General features: G+C 46.9%; 1 protein-coding gene across 4 annotated transcripts in view; it reads right to left on the reverse strand.

Moving 5' to 3' along the window:
* The window catches only part of Aff1 (ALF transcription elongation factor 1), a 163738-nt gene that overhangs the window by 8375 nt on the left and 131759 nt on the right, over window positions 1-23604 (reverse strand). For all 4 annotated transcript variants that reach the window (XM_057771555.1, XM_057771554.1, XM_057771557.1 and 1 more), the window contains 8 exons: window positions 22351-22405; window positions 22218-22255; window positions 20326-20479; window positions 13317-14309; window positions 4062-4168; window positions 2878-3130; window positions 2345-2436; window positions 2032-2092 (listed from right to left, as the gene is read on the reverse strand). In XM_057771555.1, the coding sequence (XP_057627538.1) occupies window positions 2032-2092; window positions 2345-2436; window positions 2878-3130; window positions 4062-4168; window positions 13317-14309; window positions 20326-20479; window positions 22218-22255; window positions 22351-22405 (1753 nt within the window). The remainder of the gene's footprint in view (window positions 1-2031; window positions 2093-2344; window positions 2437-2877; window positions 3131-4061; window positions 4169-13316; window positions 14310-20325; window positions 20480-22217; window positions 22256-22350; window positions 22406-23604) is intronic.

Here is a 23604-nt window from a genome sequence, read left to right on the forward strand (position 1 = left end):
TCTTACCCACACATTCTGCCCTGGAACTTATTTATGTACTCCTGATTAGAGAAACACGAGAAAGAACAAACAGAACAAATGAATAGCCATAGTGGTCAACTCTGACCTATGGAAAGAGTCTTCTAGCAAAAATTCACAAGGAAAAAGAAAGGAGCCCTATATTAATATGACTCTCGGAACTTCACCAAAGCCCCATTAGTGGCTGTGATCCAGTCACTCACAGGCTACCTCCAAGAAGCAGGCGAGCCAGCATCCAGAGCAAACATGGCTTTCCTTGCGGAGGTTGAGGCTTATCATCTTGTATAAAATATCTCACTGATCACTTGATGACTTGGAGCCCGACAGACTATTGATCTCCTTTGGCATGTTGATGTTTTTGTACAAGGACATGCCCTGGGCCAACAAGGACAAACTCTCGAACCCCCCTCAAGGAAATGTGTGAATATGAACACACTGGATACTGGTGGTCTGCCACCATCCTGAAGACACAGTTTGTCACTTGATCTTGCTGAGTGGCATGCAGCCAGTTCAGCTGAGTGGTAACGTGGCGAACGGTCCGTTTCCCTGCACGTGGCATATGTAACACACACTGAGTGCATCTGGCTAACATGGGTCAGCTTGTAGGTTTTGCTAATGTTCCCATCTGCTGTGTTCCAAAGGGGAGAAAACAGCAAAGATGCACGTGAGAAACAGGCTGATCCCTCTCAGGCTGCTCTGGATTTCCACGTGTTGCCGCTGTGTGCCAGGGGTAGGGAAACGGCTCTCCCCTGCTACTGCGACCTGCATCCTACCACCACTAGAGGGATAAACTGGTGTGTCACACGTACGTCCGTGCACATACACAAGCATGTGCCTGCATTTCAGACCCTTCAAAGCTCTTCTGAATATCTACGGAGTCAAAAGCTAACGGTGCCTAAGGTCAGGTAAGCTTTTGGTATCTGCCTACAGTGCAGAGTAGTCGCCCCCAGTGGAAAGAGTTGCACAGTTCCTGCAGCATCTTGGCATGTGGAAAAGAGGCAGCAGAGAACACAGCGCTGCTTGGCATGGGATGAGCTGTCACACAGCCCGGGTATGGGGTAGCAGCAGTGCTAGGGCCAAAGCAGACTGCCGAGATCCCTCACCGCGCAAGGACCATTTTATCAGGGAACCCACAACCTGGGGTAGAAAGGCATAGGCCAAAGTCACAATGGGCAAAAGGGGACAAAGGAGTCAAGTCACAAAAAGCCAACAGGTTTGCATGTGGCTCCAGAGGCAGTCTGTCCAGAGAACCTTCCAGGAGGCTAATGACATGGCCCAGTGGGCAAAAATGCTTGCTCCCAAGCCTGCCGACATGGTCTGACCCCTGGGACCCCATGGTGGACGGAGAGAACTGACTTCTGAGAGTTGTTGCTGACTGTGGCACAACCCCCACCCCAATAAACGTAAGACTCAGGGCACATGTGACCCCACTAAATTGCTGCATGGACGTAAGACCACACTTGATGTCTACAGTTAACAGCAAACCATCCCCCTGGCAGAAGTTTGGAGGCTCACAGGTTAGGAGAGTCGCTGCAAGTGAGGACATGTTTATAGCCTGCACCGGCCACTGCCTTCCCATGGCCAACTATCCCCTCGATCAGTGCAAAAGATCACTGTGGGGTGCAAACAGGCTTCCTCACCTTGTACAGTGTTGAGGGTGGAGACAGACTGATTTAATAATAATTCATTTTGTGCATCTCAAGGACGAATGTAGTGAATTGGGGAAAAAAGCATTTATGCATGAAACCAATATCCTACTCAGTTTGTAAGTCTGCATACAGTCAGACTACACACTGCCCCCTAAATGACCCGGGGTCTCAGTCATGAAGACCCTGATTAACCTGCTCACATTACACTGTGGCTAACAGCAGCCATACCCCTCCTGCTGCCCCCACCCCAGAACCCACTGTCACAGGGTCCTCCCACCTGCTGCCCCATCCATATACGCCATGATGGGCAACATGGCAGGACGGAGACACCAGTTTAACCAAGGACATAAAAACCAAGACTGACCATTGCCTCTGCTTTGGACTTCAATTTTTTAGCCTCCTTCATATGAAAATCAGCTTGCTGTCTGCAAAAATAAGGAAGAAAGACAGGTGTGAGTCGTACAAACCGAAAATGTCTACCTGGGGCAAGAAAAGATGAAAAAGGAGAAAGGGGGGCAGGGAGAAACAAAGGAGGGAGGGGAAATAAAGGGAGTGAAGCAGGAGAAAAGGGGGATGGGGTGAAATAAAGGCAGCAGTGGTAGGACTGGGGAAGAAGGTGGGGGAAGCAAAGGGGGAAGGGTGAGGGGAAATGGGGGAGGAGAGGAGGGAGCACTTACCTGTCAGGCTTCGCTTGTGGCTTCCCTGGTTTACAGTTACCATTTGGCAAAGAAGGCACTGGGAACGGGTTTGCGGGTTCTCCAGAAGACCCCTTGAAAACACATGCACATCACCCCCTCAGCAGAGAGGATCACTGCCCCAGCAGCAACCACAGTGTGCCCAGTAAGTCAGACCATGGTTGAGCTAGGGAATTAACTGGAGCTACAGGGGAAGAGCAGGGAACACCCAGCAAAGCAGTCTCCCTGCCCCCAGCACACCCCAGGCTAACTGGAAGCCAGGTCTCCTGACTTATTTCCCATTATGATCAATAACTGAAGTATCCAAGAAGAACTGAACTAACCCATTTCTCAAGCCAAGCATCTGAACCTGCAGTAGAAATGCATTATGAAAGCGAGTCTGATTTTTCCTCTGGTTTGCTTTAATAAAGGGCCCCTCCCCCATTTGCTCTTTAAACCCAGCTCGAGGTTGTCAAACTAAAACAGACCAATGTCCTGGCCACCCTTGTTTTGCCTCGCCCATCGCTGCTGCTTACTTTGTGCTCCGAGCCCCTGGCCTGCACTTTTCTGTGCTTGGGAACGGAGGAGTCCCTGTTGCCCTTGGTACTGCTGGCACTTTTGGGAGGGTCCTGATCACAGGCTTCTGCATCTGGCTTTGACCTCTTGTGTGCAGTTTTGGTCGACTTCTGGGAGGAGGAAGACGACGAGGAAGAGGAGGAGGAAGAGGATGACACAGGTGGAGGAGGAAGCATTTCCTTTCTCGAGGACTCCGAGGAGGGCCTGGGAGTCCTGGGGAGCAAGGGCAGTCAAAGCAGAATACACATCACATTCTGTCCTTTGATTGCGCTGCGGAAGGGTCAGGTTTGAGGGACAGGCTGCTGCCCTGTGAAGTCTCACAACCTGGAGTTTTCACTAAGCTGGAAGTCTCTGACCACCCACCCATCTCTCACCTATCTGCGCTTTATCCTGACAAACAGGCAGGCTGGGCTGATGATGCCACGTCTGTCACGCTCCTGCATCTGCTGCCATGCTCCCCCTGCCCACTCCACCCCCCAAATGCCCTTGTGTTTGCCGAGTCTCTTGTGAGGCAATTTCTTGAATAAGCCCAAGAGAGAAAGTAAGTTACTGTTTATGGTCACACCGCCTTGACACTACTCTGACATCCGCCATTTCTCTTGCGCTCACACATGAAGGCCGCACAGCTCTTGTCTCTAAGGCAGGCACTGAGCCTGAGCTACCCCAAGTCCAAGCAACACCCAGTAGGAACCCAGGGCTTTGAGCAAATTTTCCCCATTTTCCATCTTGCTAAAGAAAATAGCAATACTGCTTTTCTTCTTTGTCCCTATGCCTACACAGTAGTAGGGATTAAATCAGTCTAAGACCTCATTGCCTACTGTAAGTGCTCCTCCACTGGCAAGAGAAATACAGCAAGAGACAGCTGGGAGGCAGAGCAACCTGCTTAGCTGGTCCCTAAGCTCACCCTCAATGCCACTATAAAGAGTAATCCTTGGAAATGCTCCTTAGTGGAAATGATTTCGCTAAATTTAGGTTTGCTGATAGGAGTGTCAGTTCTCACGAGGTCTCTGTGGACGAAACCTACGTGAATGAACCATTGGCTCACAAGTCACCAGTGCCAGGGCGGGTTCTGGTGCAGGAGAAAGCTCTCTGTCACCCCCAAGGCCGATGAGCTGCCCCGGTTGATCCCACCTGCCTTACTCACTTCGTCCTGGAAGACTCGGTGTGGGAAGACGAAGACGAAGCACAATGTGAGGGGACATCCTTCTGCAATCTGATTTTCTTGTTGTCATGGTCTTTTTCTGGGTCGCCCTGTGATTGTAAGGGGATAAGTACAGCCACCTGTTAGAAACCACCATACAAAGGGAGAAAAAGTACTGAAGTGGCCAAAGAGACCTAACGTGAGTATGGGGACATCGTGCAGATGGTGCCTTCACCCACACTTACAGAGGCCGTGGAGAAAGCAATCTAACAAAGTAATGGGTTTGGGTGTGATGCGGTCAGTGTGCACATAATATACTTTGATCAGTACTTTCTCCTGGCCGCCCTTGACGCTTGTGGGTTCCTCTTCTACTCTATGTCCATATGTTTCCATAGAGATGATCAGATAGACCCATCATGTGTGTATATATTTATCTTCTGCTTTGTTATTCATGTGTGTGTCCATGTGTATCCCCTCTCCTGCTTTACCTTATACACACACACAGAGAGAGAGAGAGAGGTCTGTCTCTGCAGTTCCGGCTCTCTTGGCACTCACTGTGTAGACCAGGCTGGCCTCTAACTTAGAGAAGCCCACCTGCCTCTGCCTCCCAAATGCTGAGATTAAAGGTGTGTGCCACAATACCCAACATGTCTTATAGTTTTAACTCTATGTTCTTCACATAACAAAACATGTGGGATTTGTCTGAGTCTGGCTAATTTCAATGATTCCTAGTTTCCAAATAGTTAAAACCATTACTATTACATGTAAGCACTCGGCACCTAAATGACAAAACAGAAATCAATAAGCCATGTGTATTCATATGGAATGTGAGGCTGACCCCATGCCATCTTCTTGCTTATTTGAAAAGAACCATCTACTTACAAAACTAATTTATTTTATGCTTAATCTTCAGAGTACAATACTTAAAATTTTTCTACTAAAAAAAAGAATACTATTAAGAAATGGACTAGATGAACCCTGAATACCCTACAGAAATAACTATACACACACACACACACACACATATATATACATATACATACACATACATACATACACATATCTATCTGTATCATCTCTATCTGTATCGCCTATATATCTCTATCTATTTATCATCTATATCTATATACACATATCATCTCTATCTAATCTCACATGTAAAAATGGGTCCTTGAGGTTCTAATTTTCTGTCTGCCATTGTGTCTTCACCCTCCCCTCCCCGTCCCCAGAAGAAATAGATTTTTATTTTTCAAAAGAACTTGATTAAGGAACTGGAGATATAACTCGGTCTTGCTGAATCAGGGAACTCTAGTTTGAGTGACAGAACAGGTCTCCAAAAAAATAAAAAATAAAAAAACAAAGTGAGGCCTGATGGAGGAAGATAGCCAGTACTGACCCCTTCATCCAGAGACAACTGATTAAGTGATATCAATGTGGGACTAAGGAAAGGAAGGGATCTATTTATTGAAAGATTTAAGCAACTCACAAGTGCTCATTTATACAACTAAAATGCAAAATACATTTAGTCATTAGGAAAAAATAAGTGTTCATGGCAAAAGCCATTCCGATGTTGTCACTGACATCACGCACACCACCCTTACAAAGAACCACAAGGATGGCATGGTGGCCTCCTCAGTAGGGGACCTCAGAGCAGATAGCGATGCCCTTGAGAACAAGAATTCCTCCTCTCTGGAGCAAAGTTGATGCTGTGAGTTCCCTGAGCTGGGAATCTGGGACACACATCAGTCGAGGACGATCCGCAACCAAGCCCAGGTCCTTTGGGCCATAAAGGAAGAAGATGCACGGAATAACTGGCAGGGGGACCCCAGTTCTCACTCATCACAGGTACTGGCGGGGGACCCCCAGTTCTCACCACTGTACCATTTTCATCCCCCAATCTCTCCAATAAATAAGAACAGATTAATGATATAGAGATCCTTCTGTGTATGTGCTGCTTTTATTGGTTAATGAGTAGAGAAGCTGCTTTGGCCTATGATAGGGCAGAGGAGAGCTAGGCGGGGAAAACTAAACTGAATGCTGGGAGGAAGAAGGCAGAGTCAGTGAGAAGTCATGTAGTCGCTGCAGGAGACAGATGCCTCTGCCAGAGCCTGCTGAAACTTTGCCAGTAGGTCATGACCTCATGGTGATGCATAGATTAATGGAGATGGATCAGTTTAGAATATAAGAGCTAGCTAGAAATACACTTAAGCTATTGGCCAAACAGTATTGCAAACAATATAGTTTCTGAATGATTATTTCAGGTCTTGGCAGCTAGGGACAAAACAAGTGGCCTCCGCCAACAGATTAATATGCATAAGGCCATGGAATTCCCAGACACTAAGCAGCCTGGTCCTGCTTAAAAAAGAGTAACAGAAGAAAAATTTCTCCCTCCTCCTGGCCTCTTGCAGACGCACAGAGATTCTCGTTCTTAGTAGTGTGGTGTGCACAGAAGTCAGAGCGTTCAGATAGAAAGCACAGGTACAACAGAAGATTGTAAGCCAAGGGAAGACACTTGCCCTCTGCCTAGGGGAAGCAGTCATGATTACAGGCTGTGAGTTCCTAGACTTGAACCTGGCTAGCTCAGAAAAGACGTAAGATTTGGTACAAAATGAATGGAACAGTTTCAATGCTGAGTAAATATTTGATAGACTAGATAAAATTATGAAGGTTGTCACCAGCTTCCTTTTCCCAGTTTACATTTTAATGTGGCTAATAAAAAAACTGTCACAAATGTGGTTCACTCCAAATCATACTGGGCAGCACCAACCCACCCGGTTTGCTAAAGGGGATCTGCTTGCTGGGCTCTACACTGATCTTTCCCTCACTTTCAGTTCTTTAAATTTGGCATTTCATAGATTCCGTGTTTGAATCTGTCCTCCTCTTTCTGCATCTCCCCGCCTCAAAGGGGACCTTGCTGTTCCCCTTTCTCCCCTGGCACCCCTCCACTTTCATGTGATATGTTCTCTTACTCCCCACCCGCCCCCAAGAGCTCTTCTCTCTCCTTCCCAGTTTTACTGGCTTTAACTTCTCATCAACACAAAGAAGGAATGATGTGTGCAAAATAGAGAAGATAAAAGACAAATCAGTTGTTGAGTCGGGTGGTGGTGGGGCACGACTTTAATCCCATCACTCGGGAAGCAGAGGCAGGTGGATCTCTGAGTTCCAGGCCAGCCTGGTCTACAGAGCAAGTTCCAGGACTACACAGAAACAAAGACAAATCAGAGCTCAAAAATTGGTTGTGGCTGCAGAGTTGGCTCAGTGTGTAAGAGCTTACTGTACATGCATGAGGACAACAGTTCAAATCCCTAGAGCCCACATAAAAAGCTGGCATGATTGTTGCACATGCCCCATGGAACCCTAGTGTTCTAGGGAAGGGGAGGAGGCAGGAGGATTTCTGGGGCTGGGTGGCTGCCAGAACTGATTCCAGCGAGAGACCTCGTCTAGGGACTACGGTAGAAAGTAATACAACAGGATATTGAACATCCTCTTCTGGCCTCTGTACAGATGTACACATCTCTATATAAATGTGTGTACAACATACACACACCATTCCCACCTACACACGCATACACAGAAGTTTAACCATTTTTATGGAAGACTGCAAAACGCATCATGATAGACCTAATAACAAAATCTGGTGTATGAGGTAAGAAAGGCCTAAAGCCATGACTACAATGCTTTAAGTTCCTTAACCACTGTGAGCATAAGCCAGCAGCAGACTCTTACAGTGAGACCTAGAAGTGAGGGGTGCTGGTGTGCACAAGAGACTTCAGCGTCATTGTGACAGGGCTGGTTCTCTGCTCAGAACGAGGGTAGCACCCAACACATCTTTTAGTTGAGAGGCAGACATTTATGAATGAGAAACTAGAACAGACTTCCTGCCACAGGTGCACTAAACCCTTAAGGAACCTACCTACTTGTTCCTAAACAGCCTGCTGCCTTGCTGTGGGAACTCCTTCAGCCAATTGCCTTTAAGATACCGGCCCACTTTGGGCGTGGTTTCATGTACTATAAATGCAGATGAAAAGCATGCAAGGACCTCTTGAATGGTGGATGGATTAAGTTCCAGTTCCCAGCGCGCGCACACACTGCAGATTGCTACTCTTTCTGTGAGTTATCCCCAAATAAATAAACATTTGTTACACTCCATTCCAGGCTATTGTGGAACTCTTTTGTATGTCAAAACCACCTGAAGGCCCAGATACCATAACAAGCTGCACAGACACCCTGACAAGCTGCACAGACACCTGTCTGGAAAGGCCCAGCTTCCTTCTCCAGAGCAGCAGTGGTGTCTGTCAACTGGGATGTAAACTAAGAATGGCAGCCAAGCGATGCAGCAGCCATCCTGGGAACAGAAACGAGAGGCTAGTCAGAAAGAGGGTCACCAAAGTGATGACACAGAGCAGTAGGTGTTGGGAGTTCCACGAGCAAGACCTACTAAGTTATAGTGTGTGTGTGTGTGTGTGTGTGTGTGTGAGAGAGAGAGAGAGAGAGAGAGAGAGAGAGAGAGAGAGAGAGAGAGAGAGAGATAAATAGTATGGGGTATTTAGCTTTTTCTGGGTTACACTATTCTTTAAGAAGAAAGAAGGACATCTCTCTGCCAGTCACACCACTTTAAGGAATGTGGTCAAAGGTCTAGAATTCTCTTCTAGGAGGACAAGCTTTCAGTGGTACCTGTGTCCTCCAGAGGGGCCTACAGCTGCCTGTCAAACCCAATGTGCTGCTGGCTTCTCTCAGCCTGGGGGTGATATGCCAAGTGCTGCACCACCCACAGAGTGGAACCAAAGGGCAAGAAGACCACCAAAGGAAGAGCTGGGCTGTGCAAGGAGGCCCTGCCTCCAGGGTGGGCACTTGCTTTGCACCGGCTTGCTATGACGGTGTAGTCATTTAGGACCACAGGTTCTGACACATGGAAAGATACTAGGAACTTGACAATGATGGTGAAGCAAGGGGGTCTGGGGACCTAAGACCTGGAGAAGGGGTGTGCATGGGCACTGGGGTGGCAGCATCGGGCAGTGGAGGCATGAAGCCAGAAGAACATTGCCCTAGTGAGTCAGAATATTGACCTGGAATCCTGTGCCTCTTTTGAGGATCTTACCAGGTGCACACAGAAGAATGAGCAAGGGAACTGAGAGGAGTGAGCACACATCTACCAAGCAGCCATGAGACTCTGAGCCCATCTGGATCTCGAGAACCACTACAGAAGAGGAAAATGGACTGCTGTGGGAAAATCCTTCTGTATGCTGTGAATGAGTACTGCTCTCACTGGTTAATAATAAAGCTGACTTGGCATATAGCAAGGCAGAATAAGGCTAGCTAGCTAGGTAGGAAAACCAAACTTAGGAAGAAGGGAGGGCTCAAGAGAGAGATGCGAACCAGCCACCAGAAAAGCAAGATCCTAGCAGACAGGTAAAGCGGCAAGCCATGTGGCAAATAGAAATGAATAAAAATGGGTTATGCTGTAAGAGCTAGTTAGTAATAAGCCCAAGCTATAGGCTGTACATTTTGCATATTAAACTTCTGTGTGATTGTTTGGGACCTGGCAGTCAGGACAAAAAAAAAAGCTGCCTCCATCTACAGTGGTCCGGGCTTTACTTCTCCCTGGCTAGGCAGACACAGGCAATGATGTGATGACTTCAGACAGCCTTTACTGCCATGTGGCTGCCACCCTCTCCAACCAAAAACATGGCAGCAAGAAAGGAAACCTAGAAGACACTAATAAATTCTATGGAATCAGACTTTACCCTTAATTTGTAAGGACAAAATCTGGGGTTACTAACCTGGGGAGGGTGAGGGCAAGAAAGGACAAATGGACTTTGGGTGGAAGCCAAAGGCAGAAGTAACCATCCCAAGCACAAGAAACACACCTTTTCCTGTCATACGTCATGACTTCCCTTCCTCTGTGGACATAAAGGAGGATATACATACACTGACCCTCACCAGAGGTGACGGTGTCCTGCTCAATAAAACAGTCATGTTAGAGCAAGGCTACAGTGAACTCCTTCATTTCGTTATTCGTTGAGATGACCAGTAAGAAAGTCTGCCTGCTTATCTAAGCATACAATTGCAATCCCAACACGTGGGAGGCTGAAGCAGAAGGGTCTTGGCTTCCGGGCCAGCCTGGGCTATATGGTGAGAACAGCACAATGACAATATCAACAGAGCTCCCACGTATTTGCAGGGCAATCTGTATGTGGATGGATGGAGTAAACCATCATCTGCAGAAGAGGCAAGCACAGAGCAGGACTCCATGAGGAGCTTGGTGTCTGCTAGGGTGCTTTTAGAATGCTTCTAACTTCAGGTTTCTTTCAAATCAGAGAGGCATACTCCTAGCTTAAGAAAAGAAAGTGGATATTAGTACTTTAATGTCTAAACTGCAGCCAATAGCTTGGTGAGTACTCTCAGTTCAAGTGTATTTGCCCAGTTTCTCTGTCGTGCCTGGTGAGCTGTTCCTAACCTAGTCCCCTCGGGTGCCACGTCTGATGTTTGCATCACAGCCCTTAGCACCACAGCCCTTTCCTGTTGCCTGGCTTTTAGTTTGCGTGGCCAGGGATTGAATCCAGGGCCTTAATAATACTAGGGAAGTCATCAAACCCTGAGCCCCAGTCCTGCCCTGCCATGTGTTCTCAGACAGTCTCATGAGTACTAAGTCTAAAAACACGTGTGAGTCGTCTGAGAATTTTTGCTAAATCTCATAAGAGGAGAGGGATAAGTTCTGTTAAACAAACTGCATGAGTGTGTAGGACTTGGAACGCTCTCCAGTGTCCCTGACTGCATCTCTAGAACCCTTTCTAACAGTCAAACTGAAAATGAAGTCTTCACAATCTAAATTTGGGAAGAAGCAGTCCCAAGTTAAAAAAAAGTCAGTATGACCTCTGCCCCAGAGTCAGGGTCCCAGGTTTGCATACCAAGTGACCCACTGGAGCCAGGGAGGCCTGAAGGGCAGTCACGGTGCTGACGCACGGAATGAATGACATACGCAATTCCTCCCCCATGGTGTCCAGGAAGTAACACACCGAAGGACAAACGACTCTGGGGGGTAAACACACAGCAGCTGGCTTTTTATTCACACCAGTCTGAAAGCTTCTCAGGCAAGCTGCTAATTAATGACACACTTCAGGCAAGGATTCCTGGCTGCCTTATCCATGCTAGCCACACTCAGGGCATACCTCAACAGTTCCTCTACCCAGGGCACCAGTTTTCCTGAGCAGGGCCCACATAAGGCTGCACTCCACTGCTCCCAACCCTGGGAGCATCACCACTGTCTAGGAATTTCAAAGCACCAGAGTTCGGGAGGGTTACCTACTGTCACCTGGGGGGCGACTATAATGTAGTCAGGCTTGGGAGGTCATTATTACAGCCAGGATTGAAACCAGTGGGTCCCATCTGGACCTTTCTTAGACAGTCAGACCCCCAAGCCATATCTCTGGGTGCTTACCAGAGCTTTGTTTGTGTATAGCGTGAGGACATGACATCTCCAAAGGAGCTGAAGGGAAGGTATCTATTGCAGATAGGGAGAGAACAGCTAGAGGCACTGGAAGAGTCCAGAGCAGGGAAAGAAAGCAGGAGACTGAACCAAACCGTGGGAGGGCAGAGAGTGAGAGGAAGGGAAGCCACAGAGAGGAAAAAGGAAAGGGGGCCAAGAGGAGGGGAACAAGGGCCTAAGAGTGCATGGCCCAAACGGCAGGGTTCTATAGGAATTAGAAGTTGGGGACAGAGTAGTAGACAGGAGAGAGCTGCGAGGAACCAGGATGCCCTGACGCTGAGCGCCTGGTGGCCAGCATACTAACGGGCACAACAGTTAGCGTTTGTTCTGCGTTTCTTTTGGATCAGACACTCTGAAAAACTCAATTAAGTGAACCTAATTGAGCTCAGTTAAAATGAAGAAATCATAACTTCTCCATGTGCTGAACAAAATGCTTCCCTGGGCCTGACCTAAAAAAGCTTCCCTTGAGCCACGCCTGGAGGCTCGCCTTCCAAAGGGCAGGCACTGTTCTCAGAGATGAGGAGAGGAGCTAGCCTAGACCCCACTGAAGGCTGGGTCTCTAACAAGGCAGCGCAGGGAGAATACTCCCCTCCGCTCCAGGGAAAAGCAGAAGAAAGGCAGATGGTTACTGCCCGAGACCAGGGAAACTAAGAGGGGGAGGTGATGGGAGGCTTGCCGGCAGGAGGGGGTACACTAGTCTCTAAGATGCAGGGTCACGATTTCCTAAACAGGCCCACCACAGGCTCCTTGAGAACACTTTGTCCCAGACAGACATGCAGGCATGCAAACAGAAACAGACACAGACACACCCTACACTACGTCTCATTCTGAAATCTTTCTGGCTAGGTGGTGCAGGTCTTTAATTGGTAGGCAGGAGGAGGCTGGTGATTTCTGTGAGTCTGAGGTCAGCCTGCTCTACATGGTATGTTCCGGAACAGGCAGGGGCTACACAGACTATCTCTCACCAGCCCCCCCAAAAAAGACTTTTTGGCATGCAAACCCACCCTCTTCTGGCTCAAACAGCATCTCCAGCATGCACCTGAGTCACCCCAAAGATGCGGTGGTCACGTGCACTCTCACGTCACCCTTTCCAGTTTGCTAGAGCCCTGCCGTGTCTCCGGGGACAGCAAGCTCCACGGCCCTTCCTGTCTCATATGCTCGAGAGGGCTAAATCCTACCCCTCATCAGCGAGACAGTTGGCCCCTTTTGTGCTTTTGTGCCAGATCTAGGCAGATAGTCAGAGAGCCCCTGGGGAAACGCTCCCCAGTCTTCCCTCATCACAAAAAAAGCAAAAGAAGAGAGCCAAGCTCAACAATTAGAATAAGGCAGGTGCTGTCCAAACTGGCAGCATGTCTAATACAAAGTCTCAAATAAGGTGAGTTTCCCGTGAAAACCTGTACTAAACACAGACATCCAGTGGTCTGCAGCTCACCGCACCAGCTCCCTCTACTCAAGACCTCCTGCCCATGTGTCAACAAACAGTTCCAGTAACACAGCATGCGTCATGAGTTAGAGCAATTCTTTCAAAAATTCAGAATACTAATTCTCATTCCAGTTCATGGAAGACCTTAATTTCCCAGGACAAAACATCATGTCAGAAAATAAACAGTGATCTCTGCATACACAAAAACGTGCCCTTGGAGAGCTGCAGGGTGCGGAGAAAGCAAGCTCGGGGTCCCTGCCACAAACAAGAACCGACAGAATGGGAAGTGGGTGCAGGCCAGCAGAACCCTGGCCCTGGCACACACCGTCAGGCGCGTCTCTGTACTCACCTTTCTCTTCTTGGTGACTCGGCTGGAGCCGTCGCTGCTTCTCTTCTCAGAGTCCTGCTTCTTTGCCGCCAGCAGCTGCTTGTCTTCCGCTTTCCTGGGGTGACCGCCCTTCCCCAGGGGCTGGGGAATCCGAGTGAGAAGGTCTAGGGTTATCTTCACCACCAAGCTCGTTGGTGGTTGAGTGTCCCTGAGCGGTGAGAGCAATTTGGTGTCTCTCAAGGGTACCAGGAGTCTGTCTTTTTGGCCGTCCTCCTGGACAATCACCGCCTGTCGGCAGCCACTAGTCCTGATGCCGCTGACACCACTGCTGCCCCTGCCACTGTGGGGTGGACCCTGGCTCTCAGTCAACGAGACAAGAGCAAAGTGCTCTGAGTTCCTGTCGCCAGCATTGTCCTTTGGAGGCTGAGGGCCTGAGGGGGCCTTGGAGGGGGCCGGGGAACCCTTGTGCTTCCTCCTTTCATTAGGGGTGGGCACAGCTGCCTGTGGCTTGGGCACAGTTGCTTGTGGTTTAGGCATGGGTGCTTCAGGCTTAGGCTCCCTGCTGCCCACAGCACGTGGCCTGCCTTTCGTCTTCACCTTGGGTTTGTCTTTGGAAGTCTGTTCTTTTGAGCCATAGGGAAGGGGCCCTGGGTCACTTTCGGCAGGCCTGCTGCCCTGGGGCTCTGCCTGGCCAGAGCCCTTGGCAGGTTTTCTGGGTTGTTTGGTTCCGATAGTTTGCCGAGGTGGGGGCTCCTGCTGGGCAGGGGATTTCTGGCAGCTCCTCTTCCCAGGCTGGGGCCCCTCAGTGGGACCTCGGAGGGTTTTGCTGGAGCTCTTAGGGGGAGGGTCTTTGGACTCAGGGTGCGGCTGCTCGGTGCTGCGGTCTCCATCCTTACTTTCCTGGCGCCAGCGTGGAGACTCGGTGCTCGCGCGACCCTCGAGGGGCACTGGGGGCTGGCTGACTTTGGTCAACCAGTTGTCCAGCTGCCACTTGTTGGTTGTCGGAGGCTCGGGCTAGAAAACGAGATGGAGAAAAGTGTTATTAGCTCTTCTTCTGTGTTAGCAGTCCCGCCATACAGGACTGTCCCCAGGAGAATTGCTCATTCTGAGTCTAGGAATTTACCTTCTACTCATCCCCTTCAAATTATAAATCACAGTCTTTAATGGTTTAGAATAATCTTAAACAATTTTGCAATTTGAGAACTTTGCTCAGAAGGTATTAATTAATAAGCGACTGGCCACTTCTGAGATGTCTTTGTAGTATGTCTTTCATCCTGAGGTCACAGTTTGAACAGAATGAATGAACACGTGTTGACTTGTAATGCAGGGGACAAGGAAGAAAAACCCCTTTTTCAATTGATAAGGATCCTTGCCTAACACTTGATTTCTCTTAGTTACTTAAAAACAGTAATTTATATGTGATGGGATCACCACTAATATAACAGGTCTGATTTCTGAACTACAGAGAGCTTTGGTGAAGGCCTGTTAGCAGGGGCACAGCATCTTTCACTACAGGCAACCAGGTCTGAAGCTGCACTTGCTGCCAAGCACAAAGACAAGATCCGCAGCAGACAGACAGCAGTACCCATCATTACCCAAACAACTGATAGAGCAGATTGACAGAAGTTCCTAACACATCCTGTGATTAAAACTGTTGCTGCTAAATTAACTGTGGATGCATGCCATGCCAGGAGATATTTTGTCATTTTTTTTGTGTATATATATATATATATATATATTTATATATATTTATATGTGTGTGTATATATATATGCATATGTGTATATGTGTGTGTATGTGTATGTATATATACATATATATGGTGGCTTACTTTCATATATTTTTAATATTTTATTTTGTAATTTTTTCATTTAAAATGTTTTTATTCTGATACATTTATAGCATATATATTAATTATATTAATGGGGGTGGGTAATACTGAATACAGATGGCCAGAAGAGGGTGTAAGATTCCCTCACAGTGGGAGCTGCGAACAGCCTGCTATTAACGGCTGAAAACCCAAGTCTGGTCCTCGGCAAGAGCATCTCTGTCACTACATGAATTACAGAACATATGGGAAATGCCAGTGTTGACAGAGTGATGATTATATTTTAGTAGGCACCATATATCACTCACTTGCTCTGTTTCCCCCTCCCCAAGACCCACTCTTATTGAAGTGAACAGTTAAACCACACACAGACCACCAGTGCTAACTGAAAGGTCTGGCACATGAGACTTAACTGATTAGATCACCGATAAGAGCCATCCAGGCGTTTGAACCAAATATAATCTTCTTAATTTTGTTTAACTTTTTGGGAAACAAACGGAAAGCCTGTGCCTGGCAGGCCAGTGCTCTGTCACTGACCTTTACCCTCAGCCTCAGAGTGGAAGTTTTTCAAAGGGAAGATGGCTGACAATACACCAGATAATCCAACTCTCCAAAAACATCCTGTATGGATGCCATTTTGATCAGGCTGGGCCAGAAGTAAGATGGTGTAGCTTCTTGTGCTCACAGTGGAATAACAAGAAGCCAGCAGAGAAGCCAGGAGGGTTCCCGTGGGCAGAAAGGGGCTGGGCTCTTTTCTGTTTACACTATACTGCTCCTAGGGCAACAGATCTCTTGTCCAGCCTTCAACTTACATCAGCTCAGCCAGGTGTTCATTTAAATTTCAGCAAGAGGGGAAAATGACTTCTATAATGTACAGGGCATGCTATCACATGGAAACACAGTGCCATTCTAACGCAACAAGGTGGTTAAGCGTGTGCAGAGAAGAGAGCAGCAAAGTGGCTCCTTGCCACGATTTCCTACTTAGACTCGTGGCTTTTGGTAGCACAGTGGCTCAGTGAGCTGATAAAGCTGTGTGGCAGAGCGCCCTGAAACCAAAGGCTGGGATAGGTCAACACCTCCGGTTACAGCTGCAGCCCTATCAATCACTGAGAGCTGTTCAGAATCTATTCACGTGTGGACGCAAAGGAAGAGTTGTTCCCGCAAACCCACCCCTAAGAGAGTCCCTGAAGGGGTGTCCTGGTTACAGAAATAGCATACATTGACTTCCACTGTGGTCTTGAAGGTCCAGAAGGGAGTCCTATGGCCCACTTTTTTACACAGTAAACCCGAGTGGTATGCCCAACTAGGAGAAAAACCAGAAGCTTTTCCTCCATACACTAATGGATTTGCAAACGTGGCTAGTAAAAGGGGCTAGGAATTATTTAGGTTGAGATGCTTGGATAAAAGATTTGGCTAAAGCAGACTATAGCTTTCTAAGTTACCGAATAGATAACTTTCTAACAGATAGAATCAAAGTTTGGCTTTTCATTTTTCTCTTCCTCATGTACCCTCTCAAAGGTGGTCAACCTAAATGATGAGAATGCTTCACGGATAAAAGGTACCAAGCTACGTGGCTGACACAGACAAAAATTATGCGTTAATGCAAGATATAAGGGTTAATAAGAAGCCTGAGCTAATAGGCCAACCAGTATATAATTAATGTAGACCTCTGTGTGTTTCTTTGGGACTGAATGGCTGCCAAACCAGGTGGAACAGAAACCTCTAACAACAAATGGTGCCAACATGGACAACTAAATCCACTTAAAACCTGAGAGAGCGCTTGAGAAGTAATTCTAAGACACACACACACACACACAAAAAAAAAGTTTAGCGAGTTTAAGAGAAGTCTTCCTGACTCAGTGTTGGCAGCAAAAATCACACGGCTCCTTTAAAAAGGCTTCCTGGTTTGTGTTAGTTGCACAAACAGCTCTGGCTCTTTCAGGAGAGCAAGCATTTATTTATTTATTTTTTAATATTTATTTATTTGTTATGTATACAATATTCTGTCTGTGTGTATGCCTGCAGGCCAGAAGAGGGCACCAGACCTCATTACAGATGGTTGTGAGCCATCATGTGGTTGTCGGGAATTGAACTCAGGACCTTCGGAAGAGCAGGCAATGCTCTTAACCACTGAGCTATCTCTCCAGCCCGAGACCAAGCATTTAAATGGTGTTTCCAAGCAATGTGTTACAAACTGCTTAATGGTGTGACATAGACCTGCTGTATACTTGGAACTCAGGTGGTGTGCACAGCTCACAGAGGTAGTGAACAAGTCTCTACCATGTTGGACTGTGTGGAGCCAAAAGGCAAAGCACCTTAGTCCTAGCCACACCCCCTTAGCATTAAAAAAAAAAAAAAAAACTGGCCAGAAAATAATTAAAGACAGATTCAGATAAAAAGACCTCTAAATGGGTCACAGTGTTGTATAAATGTATCTAGACATGAGAGAGAAGAAAAAGTGTATAGACAGTTATAAAAAACAAAGTTCTAAAAAATAGAGTCTTTAAAGAGACAGTCACAGACTAAAGGAGAAAAGATAATAAAATAAATACTAAAAAGTAAGAGTAAAAACAAATAAGCCATGTAAAAATGAAATATACACAGAGAGTCTAAATTATGTATATTATTGTGTTTTCTTTGAATTTTTTTTTTACCGCGAAGAAGCTAAGTACAGAGAGACATTTCATTGTATGGGCTGCTAAATTAAACCAAAATACATATTTAAAATATATCTTGACTTCAAAATTTGGGTTTAGGATATATTGCTTTGGAAAAGAGGTTTTGCTTTTATTTCCACAGAGGATGAGAATCTGTGGACTGCTTCCAGACTAATGTGGTCTAAAAGTAAGAGAAGACACAGCATGCAGTCTGAGCACGTCTGAACACCCTCTTGGTTCTCCTAACCTCTGGAAGTAACGGATGTGTGTGTGTTTTAGAATGAATTATGGTTCAAAACAAAGTTTTGAGGTATACATTAACAAATATGTACTTAAATTGCACTAACCTGATAACCTGAGTTTGATGCCTGGGACCCAGGCAAAGGTGTCAGAGACATGAGCTTCCAAGAGTAGTCCTCTGTTCGCCCCCAAGGTGCCTCACGCAAGTGTGCCCACACAAACACAGATTAAATGAAGAAATGGGCATGGTGGTATATGCCTTTAACCCTAGCACTTAAAAGGCAGAGGCAGGCAGATCCCTTTCAACCTAGTCTATGGAATGAGTTCCTAGCTACCTAGAGCTACTTAGTAAGACATTGTCTCAAAACTAATTAGTAATTAAAAATACAAGTGGATGAGAGAGTGTATACAGGTGATTATGTAATCTATGTTACCCTCAACCAAAAGGGAAAACTTAGTAGATATTTACTTCAAAGGGGACAAAAAGCAATTAAATAGCTAAGAGAAAGTGAAAGCAATTCAAGACAAGATATTCCCAAGAAAGAGCTTCAGCACAGAGCCCAGAGCACAGACCCCACACGCAGAGACACAGCCTGCTCACTGAAGCGAGTTTAAGAGGCAGTGAGGAAGGAATGTTATTCTGCACCTACGAAGTTCCAATCTACCTTGCTGGACTTGTGAGAGCTAGGGCATACTATGTAACCCAGGCTGCCCCCCAGCCTCAGGATCCTCAGTATGAAGTTTATAGGTGATCCTACCACATTAAGCTTTATTCCAGTTATTTTGTAATCACTGAGCCAAGATTAAATCATTTTTCTAGTGTTCTTCTTTTTACTCTTGGTGGCAACTAGGGATGAGCCAAGGGCCCCAATGATGCAACACCAGCAAGGAATTTTTTGTTTTGGTTTTTGGAGACAGGGTTTCTGTGTAGCCCTGGCTGTCCTGCTGACCATGAACTCACAGAGATCCTTCGGCCTCTGCCTCCCAAGTGCTGGGGTTAAAGGTGTGCACCATCACCACCCAGCCAAACTTCATTGTTTTATTGAACATTTTCTATTAATAATGTAATAAGCACACACAATTTTCCTACTGAAGATGAAGCACAGGGTTAAGAATTCAGCTCAGTGGCAGAATACATGCTAAGTATGCTCTACATTCATGTTCTGGCACCAAAAATAACAGAACACCTCACACGAAGCTCTTGTAGGGACCAGCATAGAACTTGTTCATCAACAGAACATGTTTGTCACCCTCCCTCCCAAAATCCGAGTGAATCACTTCATATAGTCAGTGCCACATGAGGAACAGGGAGACCCACGAGCTGTTTTAAACTCTAAAAGGCACTTCAAATGCATTTAACGCTGACCCACGCCCATGCACTGTAAAAACCTCAAAAAACTAAAACAAGGACAGTTCTTGGCATTGTTGTGTGCCAGGCAGAGCCCCGCCTACCAGCATAGGACTCACTTCCTCAATCTCAGATGTCCTCATCCAGCCCCTGAGCTTACAGTCCGCTCTCCAGCCAAGTTCAGCTGCTGTTCTAGCTGACCTAACATCTCGTGGAGATGCATATAGAAAACTCTAATGTTGTCTTATCAAAAAAGCCTCATATCCTGGCATTCTAATCTTAAATACAGAAGCAGTGTTCTACATAAGGGCTGGTCTCATCTCATAAAACAGAAATAAAGAAACCTTCCTTTTTCATGAGCTCAGTTTTTATGCTGCTGCCTGGGTTCTGAGGCCATGAAGGCAACCTTGTTAGCTATTACAAACAGGTTCTAGTAGGTGACCAACCAGTACATGGTGTGAATTCTCTAGGGAAACAGTTCTCGTGACTTCCAGTCTTACTGTTTGTCCATCGTTACAGTACTTCCAAAGTGGGCATCAACACACTCGGTTGTCCTTATGCTACCTGGGACAGGAAGGAACAAGAACCAGATTCCTGGCAAATCGCTCTGCCATCAATTTTCCTGCATGGCATTTAGTGATTCAAACACAAAATGATGACCTGCTCCTAGCTCACATCTCTTTCCTTTTCTTTCAGTCGCCGATTCATGGATTCTCAAAGACCCTTCCACTGACACTAATGCAGTAACCTACTTAAAACAAGTTTCCTTTCTAAAAGAGGACAAGCACAACCACTCTTAGGAAGCGGCACTAAGATGCTGCAGAAGAAGCTGCCGTGCCCATGTGTCCACTGCCAAGCACTAGCCGAGCAGCACATGGCTCCAGATAGTGGGAACAGTCGCCCACCCCAAAGCCAGCACGCCATCGTCTTGGATTGCCTTTGAAGGGGCCGTGCTACCTCGGGAGCCGGGGTTTCGAGGGGCTCGTTCTCCTCGGTGTCGCTGGAGCTGCTCTCAGTCTCGGAGTCCGAGGAGCTGTCGGAAGCGCTGCTCTCTGACTCTGCACTACTGGAATGTGCTGACACCACTGGTTCGGGAAGTGGCTGTGGGACGCTGCAAAGCAACCAGAGGTGCAATCAGAGGCTCCCCCTTGCCTCTGCCCATCCACCTGCTCCTAGAAAGCAAAAGTGCCAACGCTGGCTTAGCATCTGGTTCTCACAGGCCCACAGTCAGTGTTAGGATTGGTGACCACCATGTAACTGCGTAAGAGGTACAGCCTCAAGCCGGCCTATCATCTGCTGAATGATATAAACAATACCTATGCATACGTCAGGGGCCAGGGCTGGTAAACCAGGGCCTGGACAGCCGAAGACATTTTCTAAATAAAGTTTTATTAGAGCAGGCCATCGACTGCTGTCTCCAAGGCCATCTGTGCTGGCGTTTGTGCTGTGACAGCAGAGTTAAGCAATTACAACAGAGTTACGTATCCCACGGAGGCTAAAATATTTCCTATGTGGCTCATGAAGGTTGCTGGCTCCTGCTACATACAGCTCAAAAGAAGTAAAGGAAAGGCTAGTGTGTAAGCCCTGTTTTCTCTACACAGGACTAACTACACAGCAACCAGACACCACTGAACACAGAGAGTTCCTTGGCAGGGTGAGCTCGGAAGCGGCCCAGTCACTTCCTGGTGGAGTTAGACAATGGGCCATTCTTTATGCCTAGCTGGGCAAGAACAACTCCAAGTCTTACAAGTCGGCCATTAACTGTAGGTCCATGAGAAAACACACAGATCGGGGCTAGGCATAGAGTTTCAAACCATGTGCAGTCTTAGCTGCCCTAAATGGTAGTAGCTAAAGCAGACATCTTTAACATTTCCAAACCTCCCCGACGCTATTCTCAAAACAAACCCTTATTAAATAATAAAGTGTAATAAAAATCCACTGGCTGGACTCTATCAGCGCCGAGTCAGCGGGAGGAGGGGGAGTGGGGTGCAGCAGTGACAGCAGTAGGCACCCCTGGGAGGGAGCTCCTGCTCCGGCCTTTCCCTCAATCTGGGTTCACTGCTGCCTTTTCCTTGGCTTTTATAATAAATAGACCAGTTTGTCATATTTTATGAGTCAACATGAGCTACTCGAGACGTTAACAAGATTGGATATAAATAAATGGGCCGGGTTATGAACCGTGAGCTGTATGGTGAATGCTTCCTTTACTATTACATCATTGCTACTGACACCAGGTCCTTTCTGGTGACCTTCTCTCTAGGTGGCTGGGCACCCTGCAAGTCTGTGAGGGACAGGTCGTTTTCACCTTACGTCATCGTATTTAGTACCAGGGGGAAATACGACAAAACTAGTTCAAAAATAGTTTCCAGTTCCCAAACACAGAACATCACTTTTCTAAACAGGGCCTGCTCATTTGAAGTGAAATTAATGAGGTTCCCCTCACATTAAATGTCCTGGGAGTAAGCAGCCAAAATGAAGAAAAGAGAAACCCCGGGAACAACAATTCTCATTGTTAATCAATTTCCAGTTTTGAGACACTCTCTCACAGATGAGGCCGGCTGGGCCAGCAGCTCCAGGGACTGTTTCCACACCCCAGCACCAGGAGTGTGCAGGCACACCTGACTCTCAGGCGGGGGCTGAGTCAAGAGCTTGTGCTTGGAAGGCAAAGACTTTACCAACTCTTGATGCCTTCCACGTTCCCGGGGTTAATGACCTCCCTCCAGTTCCCAGCAGCTGACTCGGGTTTTGGCTACAGAGGAACTGAGTCAGCCTTTACTCTCATTTGGTTTAGGTGTGTGGCAGGGGAGCAGCAGTTCTGGGGTCGGCGGGGAGGGACGGGCACACAGTACCTTGGGGGTGCAGATGGGGACGGAGGTTTCTCTGCAGCCTGGACATTAAGAACAGAAACACTGGTTAGGACAAGCAGCCGGGGTGCATTCGGTGGACTCAGAAGGGTTCTTGGTCTCTGAGTTCAACACTCACTTGTTCCGTATCGCTGTCTTCACTGTCGCTGAGCTGCAGGTCATCCTCAAGCATGCTGGGAAAAACAGATAGAGGAAAATTGAGAGAACCCCTAATAACTTGGGGGGCATTTAAATAGTACATGTGCTTAAAGACACTGAAGAGGGACAGGGCAGGGATAAACTGGAGGCTTGCTTTGCTTGCTTACTCAGACCAATTTTCTAGAAACTCAGGCTTTACCATTTTAACACTGGAAGCAGATCAGCCAAACTACAAAACTTCTGGTGGCCATGTCTAATCCGCCCTGAGACTGTGCCCTCAATTCCTTCAGTGAGAGCATCCACACAAACAGAAAAGACAGAGAATATACATGAAGACACACACACACGAACATCTGTCTCCTGTGGCCGCTAAGAAAGTTAATAATAATAAATGATTATCATCATGTGCTGATGCTGAACTAATGGAGAGTATTTATTTTTTATTCATTTGTTTTTTGAGACAGGATTTCTCTGCAGCTTTGAAGTCTATCCTGGCTCTAGCTCTGTAGACCAGGCTGGCCTCGAACTCACAGAGATCCACCTGCCTCTGCCTCCCAAGTGTAGTGATTAAAGGTGTACGCCACCACTGCCCAGTTGAATGTAAGTATTTAAACAGTGTTAAGCACACAAAGCCCCAAGACGACCAAATGATTCTTTTCATTTTTGTCCAGAGGGCACTGTTAATACTGAGCAGTTTTTCACAGGCAAAAAAAAAAAAAAAAAATCATTCTCTTTTGTCTACTTGAATACAAACCCATATCAATGTTCTGTTAATTTAATTAGTAACATAAATGGCCCTGTTGCTGTTAAGATATTTTAATCTTACAGCTACTGATTCTGCCAGGGAAAATAAAGTCAGTTCATTCCCTGACGCTTCTCTTGATGCACACTGCTAGGCACTCGGGCTTGCGGAAAACGTTTCTGAACAGCACACATCTTCTCAGCGTGAGCACCTGTCCTTCCGTGCTCACACTTTCTCCAGGGGACCCCAAACATCGAAGGCAACAATCACTCATTGTTCTCCACAGCTCTCTCCAAGTTTATAGGCGAAACTATTTTTTTAAAGGAGGGAGAAAAATGGGGAATCTGGCATTATTAGTGTCCCAGAAAACAAATAAAAATGCTTTGATAGCTCTCAAAACACCTCTTCAGTAACCTGGACTTAAGTTCCTACTGCAGCACCAGGAAGGAGGAAGGTATGGCTCCTTCAGGAAGCCCTGGTAAAACGCACTAC

The sequence above is a fragment of the Chionomys nivalis genome, chromosome 6 (assembly GCF_950005125.1).
Source record: "Chionomys nivalis chromosome 6, mChiNiv1.1, whole genome shotgun sequence".
Classification (NCBI taxonomy): Eukaryota; Metazoa; Chordata; class Mammalia; order Rodentia; family Cricetidae; genus Chionomys; species Chionomys nivalis.